Source organism: Mobula birostris, chromosome 21 (assembly GCF_030028105.1).
Source record: "Mobula birostris isolate sMobBir1 chromosome 21, sMobBir1.hap1, whole genome shotgun sequence".
Lineage (NCBI taxonomy): Eukaryota > Metazoa > Chordata > Chondrichthyes > Myliobatiformes > Myliobatidae > Mobula > Mobula birostris.
The window spans coordinates 11,406,692-11,421,985 of NC_092390.1; the positions used below are offsets into that span (position 1 = coordinate 11,406,692).

The 15,294-nt window shown below is 51.7% G+C and overlaps 2 protein-coding genes across 2 annotated transcripts in view; one reads left to right on the forward strand and one right to left on the reverse strand.

Annotated features, from left to right (window-relative positions):
* Positions 1-562: 562 nt before the first annotated feature.
* On the reverse strand, positions 563-3,183 carry hps6 (HPS6 biogenesis of lysosomal organelles complex 2 subunit 3). The gene has a single exon (XM_072239693.1). It carries the CDS (start codon positions 3,122-3,124, stop codon positions 710-712), a length of 2,415 nt encoding a protein of 804 aa, XP_072095794.1. The 5' UTR covers positions 3,125-3,183; the 3' UTR covers positions 563-709.
* A 5,659-nt stretch (positions 3,184-8,842) lies between these two features.
* Positions 8,843-15,294, forward strand: part of armh3 (armadillo like helical domain containing 3) — a 184,026-nt gene continuing 177,574 nt past the window's right edge. Inside the window, exon 1 of the mRNA XM_072238945.1 lies at positions 8,843-9,048. The gene's annotated coding sequence lies outside the window, so the exon portion shown is untranslated. The remainder of the gene's footprint in view (positions 9,049-15,294) is intronic.

The window sequence follows — 15,294 nt, forward strand, 5'->3', positions numbered from 1 at the left end:
TACTCCCACTCTCCGAGAGAACAAATTCCACATCCCCCTCCCCATTTCCCAGCCAAACATGTCTGTCTTCTGATCCTTCCAGTAGGTTAGCTCAATGCCCACCCCAGCTCTGCGGGGTGAAGGGCTCAGGGGGAAGGAATAACCTCATCCCATACACACAACCCCTATCATCAAGCAGAGGCTTCACCCCTCATCAACCCACCCTGTACATCTGGGCAGGGGCAAATCCCCCCCCCAACACTGTATACCGGACAGGGGCAAATCCCCCCCCCCCCTGCACTGTATACCAGACAGGGACAAATCCCCCTCCCCACCCTGTATACCGGACAGGGGCAAGTTCCCCTCCCTCCCACCGCATACACCAGGCAGGGGCAAGTTCCCCCTCCCCACTCTGTATACCAGACAGGGGCAAATCCTCACCCCCCCCCCCCACCGTATACGGGACAGGGTCAAGTCTCTCCCCCCCCCCACCCTGTATACCGGACAGGGGCAAATCCTCCCCACCCTGTATATCAGACAGAAGCAAGTCTCTCCCCCCCCCCCCACCCCGTATACGGGACAGGGGCAAATCCTCCCTCTCCACCCACCTGGGCGGCGGTAGCCTGTATCCCTGGCGGGCAGCGGGCAGCGTTGACGGGGGCTGCTTGTCCTCAGGCCTCGGCGGGGACGGGAGGGAGCGGCCAGGTGCCCGGAACGGGGTCCCTGCCCCTCAGCAGATCTCCCCGACTGCCTTCTTCTCCCGGGGCGGCGTGGGCGGGGGGAAGATGGGCTCGTCGGCCTCCAGCCCCGGCCCCGGCCCCCGCTCCAGCACCCTGCGGAGCAGCGGCCGCAGCAGGCCGAGGGTGGGCGTGCCGGCGCTGGCGTGGCCGTCGGCGGCGGGGTAAGGGCCGGCGGCGGGCGGCAGGGCGTCGAGCAGGATCCGCAGCAGCTCGGGGGCGGGCGCAGCGTCGGCGCCGGGCGGGCAGAGCTCGCACAGCTCGGGCAGGAAGGGGTCGAGTTCCCGGCGGCGGCCCAGCTCCGCCAGCAGCGCGGCGAACAGCTCCTTGCGCAGCAGCGGCCCGCCGAGGCCCGAGAAGCGCCGGGCGGACTCGACCGCCCGCCGGCACCGCCCGCGCTCCAGCAGCAGCTTCACCGCCTGCAGCACCGCGTTGGGCCGCTGGCTCCGCAGCAGCAGCTCCACCGCCGTGTCGGCCTCGGCCCCGGCCCCCTCCCCGGCCCAGGCCGGCGGCAGCACCGACAGCGCCCGCTTGTAGAGCGGCGGCCCGCGGTACGGGCGGCCGTCGGGCAGCTGCCGCTGGGCCAGCTCCACGAAGCCGGGCAGCCAGTCGGGCTGGAAACGCTGCATTAGGCCGCAGGTCAGCTCGAAGGCGGCCGGCAGCTCGGGCGAGGCGGCCGGGGCCAGGAGCGCCTTCCACTGCTCGGCGCTGGCCTGGGCCACCGGCAGCCGCAGCGCCCGGCTCAGGGCCCGCCACGTCTCGGCGGGGAAGGCGAGGCTGAGCGAGCGCAGGGGCAGAAGGGCCCCGGGCTCGGGCGGCAAGCTCAGCAGCAGCCTGGACACCTCCTGCCCGGCCAGCTCTTCCACGCAGGCCGATGCCTCGGCCTCGGTGGCCCGCACCAGCCGCCGCTTGGTCTGCTCCAGGCCGGCGTAGTTCTCCACTTCCCCGCTCAGGGCGCGCCGGAGCTGCGCCTGGCTCTCGGTCCTGGGCCCGGACCCCTTGGCCGGGCTCAGGCGACTCTGCAGGACCCAGCAGAGGGCGGCCGGGGCCCGGAAGGCGGCCTCGCTTTTCAGCCTCTCCACTGTCAGCCGGCTGCGGCTCAGGCTTCGCTTCTGGTAGTAGTCGCAGGCCTCCTCCAGCACCAGCGTCTCCAGGTAGCCGGCGTCGCCCGGCCAGGGCTCGCACCCGCCTCCTAGGCTGTACAGGCCGTCCTCAGCCAGCGCCTGCAGCTCGCCCGTATCCCGACAGCTGAGCAGGGCCAAGGGCGGGTACTCCAGCTCCGTCTCCCCCATCGCCCTGCCCGTCGCAGTGTCCAGCAGCCGCACCGTCCTTCCCAGGGCGCAGGCCAAGGTGCTGCCGCTCAGTTCCATCAGCATCCTCCGCCTCGAGGCCTCGGCTGCCACGCCTGGGCTCAGCTGTCCGAGGAGTCGCACTGTCCCGTCCCTTCGGACCAGGCTAATCTCGCCGCTGGCGGCGGCCACCAGCAGACCGGCCGGAGACGCGCTGACAGCCCGAAGGTCCAGGGTTGGTAGGCCGGCTAGCAGACCTATGGCGCCCGCTGCCAGCTTCCTGAAGTCGGTGTCCGAGGCCGGCGGTCGCTTGGTGAAGAGCGGACCATGGGCGAGGCTGGTGAAGGTCCAGGTGCCCTCCTGCGGCTTCCAAATCACCAGGAACTTGTCCAAGTTCCCCGGGGGACCGTTGTCAGCCATGGGTTCGTCGCCAGGGAAGTTGCCGGGGATGGGGCCGTCGCCAGGACAGTAGCCAGCCACGGGGAGGTTTCCGGGGCCGCTGCTCGGATAGTTGCCAGGAAGGAGACTAATGCCGGGGCCGTTACTCAGTCCGTTTCCGGGAGTCTTACCGGGCAGCAGGTAGACAGCATCCCCGGCAGCGAATAGCCGGCAGGCCGGGCTGTTGTGCAGGACGATGCGGGCGGCGCCGAGCGCCAGGCCGTGCCCCACGTTGCGGCTGCAGACGCAGTACTGCCGGGCCTCGCTGCGCGACTTCTCCTCGCACCAGCTGACGGCGATCCCGTCCCAAGCGGCCGCCAGCACCTTCGCCCGGGGACTGTGGCACAGCTGGAAGTCCCGCTGCAGCTTCCAGCCCGCGGCTCCCGGGACCCAGAGCTCGGCGCGGCCCGCCTCAGTGACGAGGACGGTGGGGAGGGGGTCGCCGCTGGGCTTCTCGCCTAGTTCCAACACTTCCAGCAGGTGCTCGGTGGGCGGCAGGCGCCGGTCGAGCGGCCCGGGGCGGCATACCGGGCTCGGCTCCGGCTCCAGCCCCAGCACCCGGCGCTCCCGCGGCAGGTAGACGAAGAGGCGGCCGCTAGCTCCGAGGCGGAACCGCGCTCCCGGGAACAGCTCCCGCCAGGGGCCGAAGCCCGAGGGCCGGCGGGGTAAGGAGAGCGGCATCGGCCTCGGCCTCGCGGCTCCAAGGCTCCCGCTACTTCCGCATTACCGGCGCTTCCGGCTTCCGCTATCCGCAGGAAGTGGGCGGGGCCACCCGCCTCAACAGTAACAGCGGAATCAGGTTTCCGATGTGATCTGAGTTGTGGCAGACGTACGATGCAACGCGTTCAAATTACTAGAGGTTACAATAAGAAAATTAAAAATAAGTAGTGCAACTGACTCCTCTAGGGACACAGGCTGGAACCCCAAAGTTCAAATAAAGTTATTACCATATACTACCTTGAGATTAATTTTCTTCCAGACATTTACAGGGAGAATGAAGTAGCATTTTACGAAAAATTATAGATAAACGTACAAAGACTAGCTAACAACCGATTGTGTAAATTACTACAATCTTTTGTAAATAAAAATAATACTGAGAACACGGCGTTGTGTGCCCAGCATTGCCGGGTGATTTGACCGAGGCATTTCAGCGATGAACTGACTCGTCTCAGTGCTGATCTGCTTCCGTGGCTGCACTGCTGCTGCTTCAAGCACCCGAGCTGAACCCGTCCACTTCATCAATTGTTCTTCAAACTTCCACCCTACCCTTAGATCCACTTGGGCCATCCCTGACACCTCCCCCCACCTCCTTCGTGATTTGTCTCAATCTCTGGAGACAAACTGTTAACCAGCAACTTTTATTAACCTACTGATTCCCATAGTTATCTCGACTATACTTCTTCCCACCCTGGAAAAATGCTATTCTCGGCTGCATCTACTCTCGGGATGCTGCTTTCCATTCTAGGACATCAGACATGTCCTCTGTCTCTCCAGAGTCATGTCATTTGCAGAAATTCTCTGATGACTTAGCAAACGTTGGGTATATAAAGGTAGGACGGGAGTTTGAATACAGGGCTCTGGTGGAGGACGTTGTTAAATGGTGCAAACTGAATCATCTGCAGCTCAACATCAGTAAGACAAAGGAGATGGTGATGGACTTTAGGAAGACTAAGCCTGCATTGTTCCCTGTTACTATTGATGGTGGGGACGTGGATGTGATGAGGACCTGGCACTAACACAGAGACCATCTCCCAAGGTCCAGTCTCGTCTCCTATCAGGTTCCCTTTTCTCCAGCCCCAGGCCTTTACCACTCACCTAGCCTCACCTATCACCTTCCAGCTAGCCTCTCTCCCTTTGCCTCCCTCTCTCTCAGTACTGAAGAAGGATCTTGGCCTCACTTTTTACAAAAGAGATGCTGAGTTCCCGCGGCATTTTAGACCGTACAAAAATAAGATATGAGGCCATTTGGCCCATCACATCTGCTCTCCCATTTCATCATGGCTGACCCTTTTCTCCTCAGCCCCAATCTCCTGCCCTCTCCCCGTATCTCTTCATACCCCGACCCAATCAACCCCTGCCTTAAACATACATAAAAACTTGGCCTCCACAGCTGGCTGTGGCACAGTTGCACAGTCTCTCTGCTCCCTGGCTAAGCACATGTTGCTATGGAGATCTCAAGGTCGCCGAGTCCCTCAGGCTCATCGGTAAACGGTAAGATCACTAGTGCCACCTAGACAATTCAGGAGTGCGTTTCTCAGGCAAATTTGCCCCAATAACAGTTCAGATATTTGCAGCAATTCAGCAATACGGTAGTTTGTCTGTAAGTTGCCCCCAAAACATCGCCCTCTAGCCCTCTATAGCCAGAGCAATGAGTCACCTGCTGGGAAAACTCAATGCTCACTTGGCTCAAAATGGACTTTTTGTTGTTCTAATTCTTTTCTTTCTTGTAAAGGGTGTGTATAGTTTGTATTTTTCTTAGAACGTTTGTATATTGCAATGTGCCTGTGATGCTGCTGCAAGGAAGTTGTGCATTAGACCTGTGCATCGGGACAATAAAGTCCACTTCGACCTCACCGTGACTTGTGTCTCTGCTGGGCGACCTACTCGCGCACCATGTGCCAGCGAGCCACGAGAATAAAGTCCATTTATTGATGGTGAGCAAGTGGACGTGGTGAGGACCTGCAAATGCAGAGGGTGTTGCCTGGATTGGGGAGCATGCTTTATAAGAACAGGCTGAGTGAACTCGGCCTTTTCTCCTTGGAGCAACGGAGGATGAGAGGTGACCTGATAGAGGTATACAGTATAATGCGAGGCATTGATTGTGTGGATAGTCAGAGGCTTTTTCCCAGGGCTGAAATGGCTAGCACAAGAGGGCACAGTTTTAAGCTGCTTGGAAGTAGGTACAGAGGAGACGTCAGGGGTAAGTTTTTTTACTCAGGGAGTAGTGAGTGTGTGGAATGGGCTGCTGGCAACGGCAATGGAGGCAGAAACGATAGGGTCTTTTAAGAGATTCCTGGACAGGTACATGGAGCTCAGAAAAATGGAGGGGTAACCCATGATAATTTCTCAGGTGAGTATATGTTCGGCACAGCTTTGTGGGCCGAAGGGCCTGTATTGTGCTGTAGGTTTTCTATGTTTCTAAGAGGCAGGTTTTAGAGCCACAGGATATACTGCAGACATCTGACAGGACAAAGGTGAACCCCTGACTTCACAATCTCCGTCGTCATGGCACCTATTGTCAGCCTGCAGCACTGCGGAGACTAACACTGTACTCTGCATTCTTACACCCTTCCTTTATAATAGCGCAATGTAGCAAATGATCTGAAGGAAGAAGAACACCACCTTGGTACCTGTATCAATAACAAACCAATTTACAGGCCCTTCGGCCCAACTCAGCTGTGCCAACCCACAGCACATCCGGACTGGTCCTCTTTGCCCGAGTCTGCCGTTTCTCTCTCCCGTGTTTCTGAACAAACGTCTGTTCCAGAGCCCCCTCCATCGGTCGGGGTTGACCAGTGATGTTGCATCTTAGCCGTCTGCACGATACGCCAGCCAGGACAGTACGACCTGGAGAGCGAGCTGTTACCCATGTAGTAGGCTTCCCCTCTCCACGCAGGTGATGAATCTGAAGGAACAACAGAGACTGACACAGTTTGACACCAGCGCCAGTCAGCATCGAACTCCAGATCTGCTATTCCTCCAGCATACTGCCTGTTAAACCCCCTGACTTCTGGTTTTAGATTCCCCTGTGCTGGGAAAAACACTGCCACCAGTTACAGGGAGATCTAACCTACCTTTACAGACCCGACAAACACACACAGAATGCTGGAGGAGCTCAGCCCATCAGGCAGCATCTATGGAAATTAATAAACATTTGACGTGTCAGGCTGAGACCCTTCTTCAGGACTGGAAAGGAAAGAGATGACTTAATAAAGATGTGGGGTAAGGTGAAGGAGGCTAGCCGGAAGGTGATAGGTGAAGCCAGGTGGCTGGGAAAGGTCAAAGGCTGCAGAAGAAAGAATTTGATTGGAGAGGAGAGTGGACCACAGCAGTCCATACTACCAGCAAGTCATCAAATGACTGTGGCCTCAGAAATAGAGGAAGCAAAACTAATTTTAAAAATTACTGCAGCTGATCACACTGTAAAGTTTGAAAATGGAAATTTCTGTACAATGAAGGGTCTTGGCCTGAAACGTTGACTGTTTAGTCCTCTCCATAGATGCCAAGTACCCTTAGCAATTTGAGTGTGTGTTGCTTAAGAGTTCAAGCAAATGCAGAATCTCTTCTGTTCCCTTTATCAGCCATATTTAGAAGCCTGAAGGCACAAACTCAGCCATTCAGAAACAGCTTCTTCCCCTGCCATCTGATTCCTAAATGGACATTGAACCCATAAACACTACCTCACTTTTTTATTTGTGACGGGGTCCTGAATTACCCCTGTAAACTGTGCTTTTGAAAAGAGAGAAAGAGAGTTGTTCAACACCAGATACCTTGTTATTGTGTGTGTGTGTGAGAGAGAGAGAGAGAGAGGGAGAGGGACAAAGACTGCTTTGGGATGGTGTTATGGTTTCTCTGCAGCATGTTTACACTTTGCAAGGACACTGGCAGCATCTGAGTTGCTACAGAGAGAGAAGGGAGGAGCTGCTTGATGGACAGATGGTGTTCAGCACAGTGAGATAAATAGAAGGTCAGCTGATAGACCTACAGACACATGGTTTTGGACACTGAATGAGCTTTGTTGTGCCCACAGAAAAAGTGGGTTTTGGAGGATCGATCAGTGGCTCTCACAGTGTAAAAAGGGTGTGACTGGTGGGGAGTTATTCGTGTGTCCCTTGCCTGGGTTGATAATTCCACCACAGAAGAAAGGTCCCCTTTGTTGTGGTCACATCGGTGACTTCTCTGAAAGGATTTCGAAGGACAATGGGAAGATCAATGGCATCAGTTCACCTGAAGACTCAAACCTCTCTCCTCTCCATCTCTACTCAACTCAATACCACGAACTGAACTGAACGTTATTCATCTTCGTAAGACTATCTATTTACCCCTAGATTTGAAGAAGCTTGGTTTTCATATAATTCCACACTTACATATAATCATTGCTAACCTGTTTGATATATCTGATTTTATATTGCTGTATTATGTAGTTATTAATAAATACCATTAGTTAATAGCAATACTGGACTCCAAAGTGTTTTCCATTCCAGCTGGTTCTTGAACCCATCATGGGGTACGTGACATATTATTTCTGTTTTTTGCACTATTTTTATTTATACTTACTATAATTTATTTATTTTTATCAATATTAGCATAACCATATAACCATTACAGCACAGAAACAGGCCATCTCGGCCCTTCTAGTCCATGCCGAACACTTACTCTCACCTAGTCCCATCTACCTGCACTCAGCCCCTAACCCTCCATTCCTTTCCTGTCCATATACCTATCCAATTTAACTTTAAATGACAAAATTGAACCTTCCTCTACCACTTCTAATTCTACCCATGGCTGTGACTGTGGACTGTGGTCCTAAATGGAAATATCTGATCATTCCCTCTAGAGCTGCACACAAAATATTGTCGCTGCTTGACGGCATCATCACCCTTTGGTTAAGACACACAGCCAAACAACTTGGACCGATCCTTTGGCCCACTATGTCCATTCTGACCAACAAATATCCATCCATTCAAGTCTGATTCACCAGCACTTAGTGCATTGCTTTCAATGCCTTGGTGATTCATGTGCCTGTCTATATACACCTCTAAACGGTTGTGGGAGGACTATCCACACTGGCTGTGGTGCATGTTCCAACCACCCTCAGGGAGAATGTTGTTTCTGATATCTCTTTCTTTCACCCCCATGCCCTTTACCCTAAACCTGTGCCCTATAAGTAGAAGTCTCCCAATATCAATCTGTACTGCCATCTTCGGGGAACATTGAACTTGTACTCTGTTCCCTTTGTTCCAAACTACTCCCAAGGGTCCTACCATTCATTGTGTATATGTATTGCATTGTACCGCTGCCACTGATTCGGATATACTTCATTCCTTCTCTGGATCTCAAACCTTTCTTCACCGGCCTGTCTCACCCCTCTCAATCCTATTGCAGGGCCTAACCCCCAAACATCACCCATCCCCTCTTTCCCACAGATACTGCTCGACCAGCTGAGTTCTTCCAGCAGTTTCTCTGTGTTCTGTTTTGCCCCATATTCCGGCACTTTTTCTTGTTTCCTTTGGGCTTTACCGTGCGATTGTTGCTTCCGCTTACAATAATAAAAACTGACAACTTCTGACTAAAACTTTTTCTGAAGCTTGGGACCTCCTAGAGAGTCTGCCAGCAGCCCACAATCTCCACCGAATCCTCGGCAGGTACTTCCGGTTAAGTCGCCAATATCCCATCATCCCCGAGCCCTCCCGGCTTCGGGTCTTGGCAGCTGGGTATTCGCTGTTTGTAGAGAGGGATGGTGGGATAGTGGAAGACTGAGATCTGGCGAGCAGCTGCCTGCAATCGGGGAGCTTGGCATTGTGGGATAGTGGCTGACTGACGGGCTGAGGATGGGAGGAGTGTTCGGCCGGAGGTCTGTCTGGTAACTGGAATGGGTGCGCCAGGTAAGGAGACCGGGAAGGCCCGAAGATGTTACTTCCCTCCTTTTCCCCTTCTCGCATCGGGCAGCTTTGGGATGCAAACGGCTGGGATCAACTGCGCGTCCCCGTTCTGCCGCAGTAGTGAGCGGTTGGGCAGAGCAGGAAAGGCCGAGGACTGGCACCTGACTAGGCCTCAGTGGTTCTTGACAGTGACTCCAGCCAGGAATACCACTGAAAGGGCCGGGGTCAGCCCAAAGATTTTAATTACTGCATGGTCGAACCTTAACATTAAAAAAACTATAAAGTTAAGATCCACATTCAACAGTTAACAGTAGCAGCTCAGCGCCAGAGGATCCTGTAACCACTTAAAATCACCGCCGGACTCATTTTCTAATTGTGATGGTCTACTTACAACTTTGTGATGGATCCTTCCCCGCAAACTCCCTACGACCACCCCCACATTTCTTCCCCCCCCCCCTCCCCAGCACACACACACACCAAAATTCCTTTCCTGGTCCCCTCCCTCAATCTTCACTGATGTCCTCCGACCCCCGTGATTTGACTCTCTGACATTTACACTCCTGTCCTTGTTCCTGGGCTTGGGAGGTGTTGCATAGCCCTGTGTGAGTAATTTCGTTGCGCTATGTTGACAGTAAACACTGCAGTCACTGTAACAGGGTGCTGGAGGTACTGAATGCTCAGGGTAGTGGAAGATGTGGCAGGCAGACAGGCTGATTTGTCCTGGATGGTATTGAACTTTTTGAGTGCTGTTAGACCCACCCTTATCTGGGCAACAAAGAGTATTTCACAGCCCTCCCACCATAGAGCACATCTACATAGAACACTCCCATAAGAAAGCATCATCCGTCATCGATGCTGCTGGAACTCAGCAGGCCAGGCAGCACCTGTGGGAAAGACCAGTCGACTTTTTGGGCCAAGACCTTTCTCCAGTCCTGATGAAGGGTCTCGGCCCAAAACGTTGACTGTTTACTCTTTCCCATGGATGCTGTCTGGCCTGCTGAACTCCTCCAGCATTTTGTGTGTGTTGCTTTGGATTTTCAGCATCTGCAGATTTTGTCATGTTTGTGATTCATCATCAAAGACCCCCACCATCCAGACCATGCTCTTTTCTTGCTACTACCATCAGGCAGGAGGTGCAGGAGCCTTAGGTCCCACATCACCAGGTTAGGAACAGTTATTACCCTACAATTGTCAGCTACCTGAACTGGTGAGGATAACCTCGCTCACCACAGCTCTGAACTAATTCTACAGGCTCACTGTCAAGGACTCGTTACAACTTGTGTTCTTGATTTTATTTTTGTATTTGCACAATTTGTCATCTTTTGCACATTGGTTGTTGTTATCTCTCTCTCCCACACTCACACAATGTTTGCACAGTATTGTAGTGATTTTATTTAATGCACTGTACTGCTGCCACAAAAAAGAAATACAGATTTCATGAGATGTGAGTGATGATAAACCTGATTTTGATATGGGTCTCTGTTGTGGACTGGAAGTGGGAAGAGCGTAGTGAGAGGGGGAATCATGGTTGGGAGGAGTGGGAGGGAGTGGGAAGCATGAGAGAGATATTCTGTAATGATCAATAAACCAGTTGTTTGGAATCAAATAACCTTGCCTAGTGTCTCAGGGCAGGGTGTGTCCAGACCCATGCTACCTCCTGCCCTGGCACTCCTCCTCCGCCACCCGTCCCACACCCCTCCTGCGGGTCCTCTCCCCTCGCCATCCCCAACATCCTTTGCTCCCACCACGTTTACAAACTCACTGTCCGCTCCCCATTGGCAAATACAGTGGAGCGGCCAGTGTTGGAGTGTCTGGCTGGTGAGGCGTAGGTGAGGCAAGTATCTGGTCATTTTGTATTCTTTATTCTTTATTACTCATCTGTTAGGGCACAGTTAGTGCAGTGAGAATGGCTCAGAGGAGCAGTGTTTTCTGTGTTTTCTCCAGCCTCCCAGATAACCACATCTGCAGCAGGTGCTCCAAGTGGCAGTTCGATGACCTTGGGCTCATACAAGAGACTGAAAAAGTGATAGATAAGAGCAGCAGGGAGCTAGTCCCTGTGGAAGGCATGTAATTAAGTTACTGTCAGGAGAAGAGAGGAAAATAGGTATCCAGTGCAGAGTACCTCTGTAGCTGTTCCCTTCAATAATAAGTATACCGCTTAGGATACTGTTGAAGGGGCAGAGCTGCAGCAACAGAGCGCCTGCCACTGTGGCTCAGAAGAGAAGAGAGGTGAAGAGGACTGCAGTAGTTATAAGAGATTGCACAGTTAGAGGAATGAAGACAAGATTCTGTGGACACAATAGAGACACAAACGAATGATATGTTGCCTCCCAGGTGCCAGGGTCAGGGATGTCTTGGATTGGGTCCACAACATTCTAAAAGGGGAGGGTGAGCAGCCAGATATATATCCGCACCAATGACATGGGTAGAAAAGTTAAGGAGGTCCTGAAGTGAGACTTTAGGGAGCTAAGTAGAAGCTGAAAAGCAGGTTAGTAATCTCTGGATTGCTGTCTGTGCCACAAGGGTAGGAATAGCATGATTTTGCAGGTGAATCTGTGGCTGAGGAGCTGGTGCAGGGGGCAGGGGTTCAGGTTTCTGGATCATTGCGATCTCTCTGGGGAAGGTATGACCTGTACAAAAGGGATGGGTTACACCTGAACCCAAGGGGGCGGGGGGTGGGTGGTCAATGTCCTTACGGTCCAGTTTGCTAGAGCTGTTAAGAGGGTTTAAACTAATTTGGCAGGGGATGGGGACCAGAGGGATAGGGCTGAGGATGGGGTAATTGGTTTACAAGCAGGCTGTGTGCAGTGCGACTGAGACTGATGATAGGGAGAAATTGCAGTTAATGGGATGCAATGTAAAAGGGGGACAAAATGGAAAACGGTGATGAATAAGGACTGAAGGTATCATATTTGAATGCACGTAGTATACAGGATAAAGTAGTGAACTTGTAGCACAGTTACAGATTGGCATGTATGATGTTGGCATTAGTGAGTCATGGCTGAAAGAAAATTATCGCTGTGAGCTTGACGTCCAAGCACACACATTGCATCGAAAGGACAGGCAGGTAGGCAGAGGTAGTGGGGTGGCTCTGTTGGTTTAAAAAATGAAATGAGATCCTAAGAAAGAGGTGACATAAGATCAGAAGGTGTAGGATCGTTGTCGATACAACTAAGAAACTACAAGGGTAAAAAGATCCGGATGGGAGTTTTATACAGACCCCCAAACAGTGGTAATGTACAGAAAGATTTGGACAGATTAGGAGAATAGGCAACAAAATTGCAGATACAGTGTCAGGAAGTGCATGGTCATGCACATTGCTAGAGGGGATAAAAGGCTAGACTATTTTCTAAATGGAGAGAAAATTCAAAAATCTTAGGTGTCAAGAATTCTTGCTCAGGATTTAGTATGTATGTATATGTGTGTGTGAATATGCATGTATGTGTGTGTATGTATGGAGAGCATTCAAAGACAGTTCAGGAAAATGATGCGAGGATTAATTGAAAGGTTTGTCATGTTTGATGGCTCTGGGCCTCTACTCACTGGAGTTTAGAGGAATGTGAGGTGGATCTCACTGAACCTATCGAATGTTGAAAGCCTTCGATAGAGTGGATATAGAGAGAATGTCTCCTATGGTGGGTCAGTCTAGGACGAGAGGACATGGCCTCAGTAAGGAGGGGTATCCTTTTAGAACAGAGATGAGGAGGAATTTTCTCAGCCAGAGTGTGGTGAATCTGGAATTCCTTGCCACAGGCAGCTGTGGAGACCAAGTCATTGAGTGTATTGAAGGCAGAGGCTGGTAGATTCTTGATTAGACAGGTCATGAAGGGATATGGGGAGAAGGTGGGAGATTGGGGCTGAGAAGGAAAATGGATCAGCCAAGATGAAATGGCGAGGAGACTTGATGGGCCAAATGGCCTAATGGCCTAATTCTGCTCCTAAATCTTATGGTCTTGTATATGTGCCTAAGAGATTTTCAACGTATTGTACATGTGTAATTTGATAATTAATTTGAGTAGGTGGTTTTGGGATGTACCACAATGACCCTGATCTGCTCTTGTGCTCCCTTTGAGTTTTTGGTCATTCCTGACTCCTCTGATGTTAATTGTGGAGAACCTGATGACAGTGACACCTCTGGACCTCAAGGGCCAATGGTGGAAGTTGCTCTCACTGGAGGTAAATTTATTGTCACGTGTACCGAGATACAGTGAAAACCTTCGTTTTGCATGCCGTCCATACAGATCACCTCATCACATCAGTGTGTGAAGACAGTAGAAGGGAAATACGATAACAGAATGGAAATGTAGTCCTGATGAAGGGTCTCAGCCAGAAACGTGAACTGTTTCTTTCTGTTGATGCTGACTAACGTGCTGAGTTCCTCCAGTACTTTGTGTGTGAAACAGTCAGTGTTGCATTGACTGCAGTTCTATCCTAGACTCATTTTCTGCTCTCGGCCCTGACAATTTTAATTTCGCTCGACGCTGTGATCAGTGTGGAGCACGGCCTCGTCTTCCACTCTCAGGCCTTGATGCAGCGTTAACAGCAATGGCTGCCCGGCTGCATCTGCGTCCTCGAGAGTTAGTTTAATAATGTGGGCATCGGGACTCTTACTACGTGATTGTGATCTTGTGTGTGAGTGTTGGTAATGTGTTTTTGCATCTTGGCCCCGGTGTGACGCTGTCTCATTTGTCTGTTTGCGTGTGTGGTTAATTGACAATTGAACTTGAATACGTGAGTGGTGGAGTGACTGAGGTATCTGGTGTTTGTGTCAAACACTCCTCTAGAGTAGAAGGTAAAGTTTACATTTAGATCTGTGCCTTCAGATGCTCCTTTTTCCTTAGCCCAATACACCTGCTGGGGCACAGGCCACCGACAGCAGCTCAGCAGATTCCCCAGGTGTGGGCCATTTTCAAATCCACACCTTCCTCTCCCGGGGATAAGGTCTCTGGAGCCTCTGTCCTGTTTCTGTAGCTCTGAACTTTTACGGGTTGAGTTGCTTTTCCCATGCCTAACCTCCTCCTCTCACAGCCGGGGTTGGGACCGTCCATGGTGGAGTTCAAGGGAAGGTCTGACCTGGGATAATCGTGGGAATAGAGCTCATCAAACACGCCGAACGCAGGGACAGAGTGAAGCTCGCTCCGCACTGACCAAGCTTACAGGGTTAGCATGTGTTAAATATAAATGTTCTATCCCTATTCTGCAGCATTGGTGTGGTGCAGGTTAGGTAAAGAGCAGTCTTACATTAGAATTCCCAGGGCAGGTGCACCGGCTATGAGACTCAGAGTACACTTCCCGCTACACGGTCCCGACTCTGTTCCTACCCCACTGAACAATCTTGTCATTGGTTTCAGTTTTCCTCACCAGATGCAATCTCCAGAATTAAGAACAGATTTTGCAACGTGTTCAAAACTGAACAGAGACTGCGCACATGCTTTTGCCTGTGACACTTCAGCAAGTTCAAACCATTGGCGTATGAAAGATTTGACTGTGGCACCCTAATGAATGTACTGTTGGTTTGGGAGAATCTAATTCACTGTACCTTTTAATCAGTAGTGTAACTGGTTAAAGCCTCAGATGACCTTGGTAATTAGTGTCCCATGCTCACTTGTTATAATATATTTTATCATTAATGAGTTAATCCAATATTGAGAGGCTGTGGTTTTGTACGGAGTCGCATGACATTAAATTATGTTATTGATGTTCCTTTCAGTTCATCAGATGCATGGAAGGGGGCAGCTTGTTACATGGGCAACAGCTTGCTCTGCACATCGTACTGCCCAGATTCATGTATCTAGATAGCCAGGACACAATGTCTATGGTTAACACTGACTGACAGAGGCCTCAGACTCAGACATTGACCTTCCGAAAGATAAGCCAATAAATTCTTAGTTTTCATTGGCATTCCTTCCTGTGCCTGTGAAGGTGGTAACTGCTGGCATGGTGTACAACGGGTACTGGATGCCTCTGAGTTATTTTCTGCAAACTAGACAAAACCCTAACTGTGCCAGTCACGCCGTGGCTGTGAGGGCAGGTCATTGGTGCAGACTGAGGCAGGGCTGTTCGGGTGGCACGGTAACGTAATGGTTAGCACATCGCTTTACGGTTTGGCATGCTGTGTTGGTGTCAAAGTGTGGCCACACTTGCCCAGAACAATTCTCATTGATTTGATTTGCCACAGATGACACGTCACTATGTTTTATCGTGCATGTGACAAATAAAGCTCATCTCTCTTTTATCTCTCATAGTTTG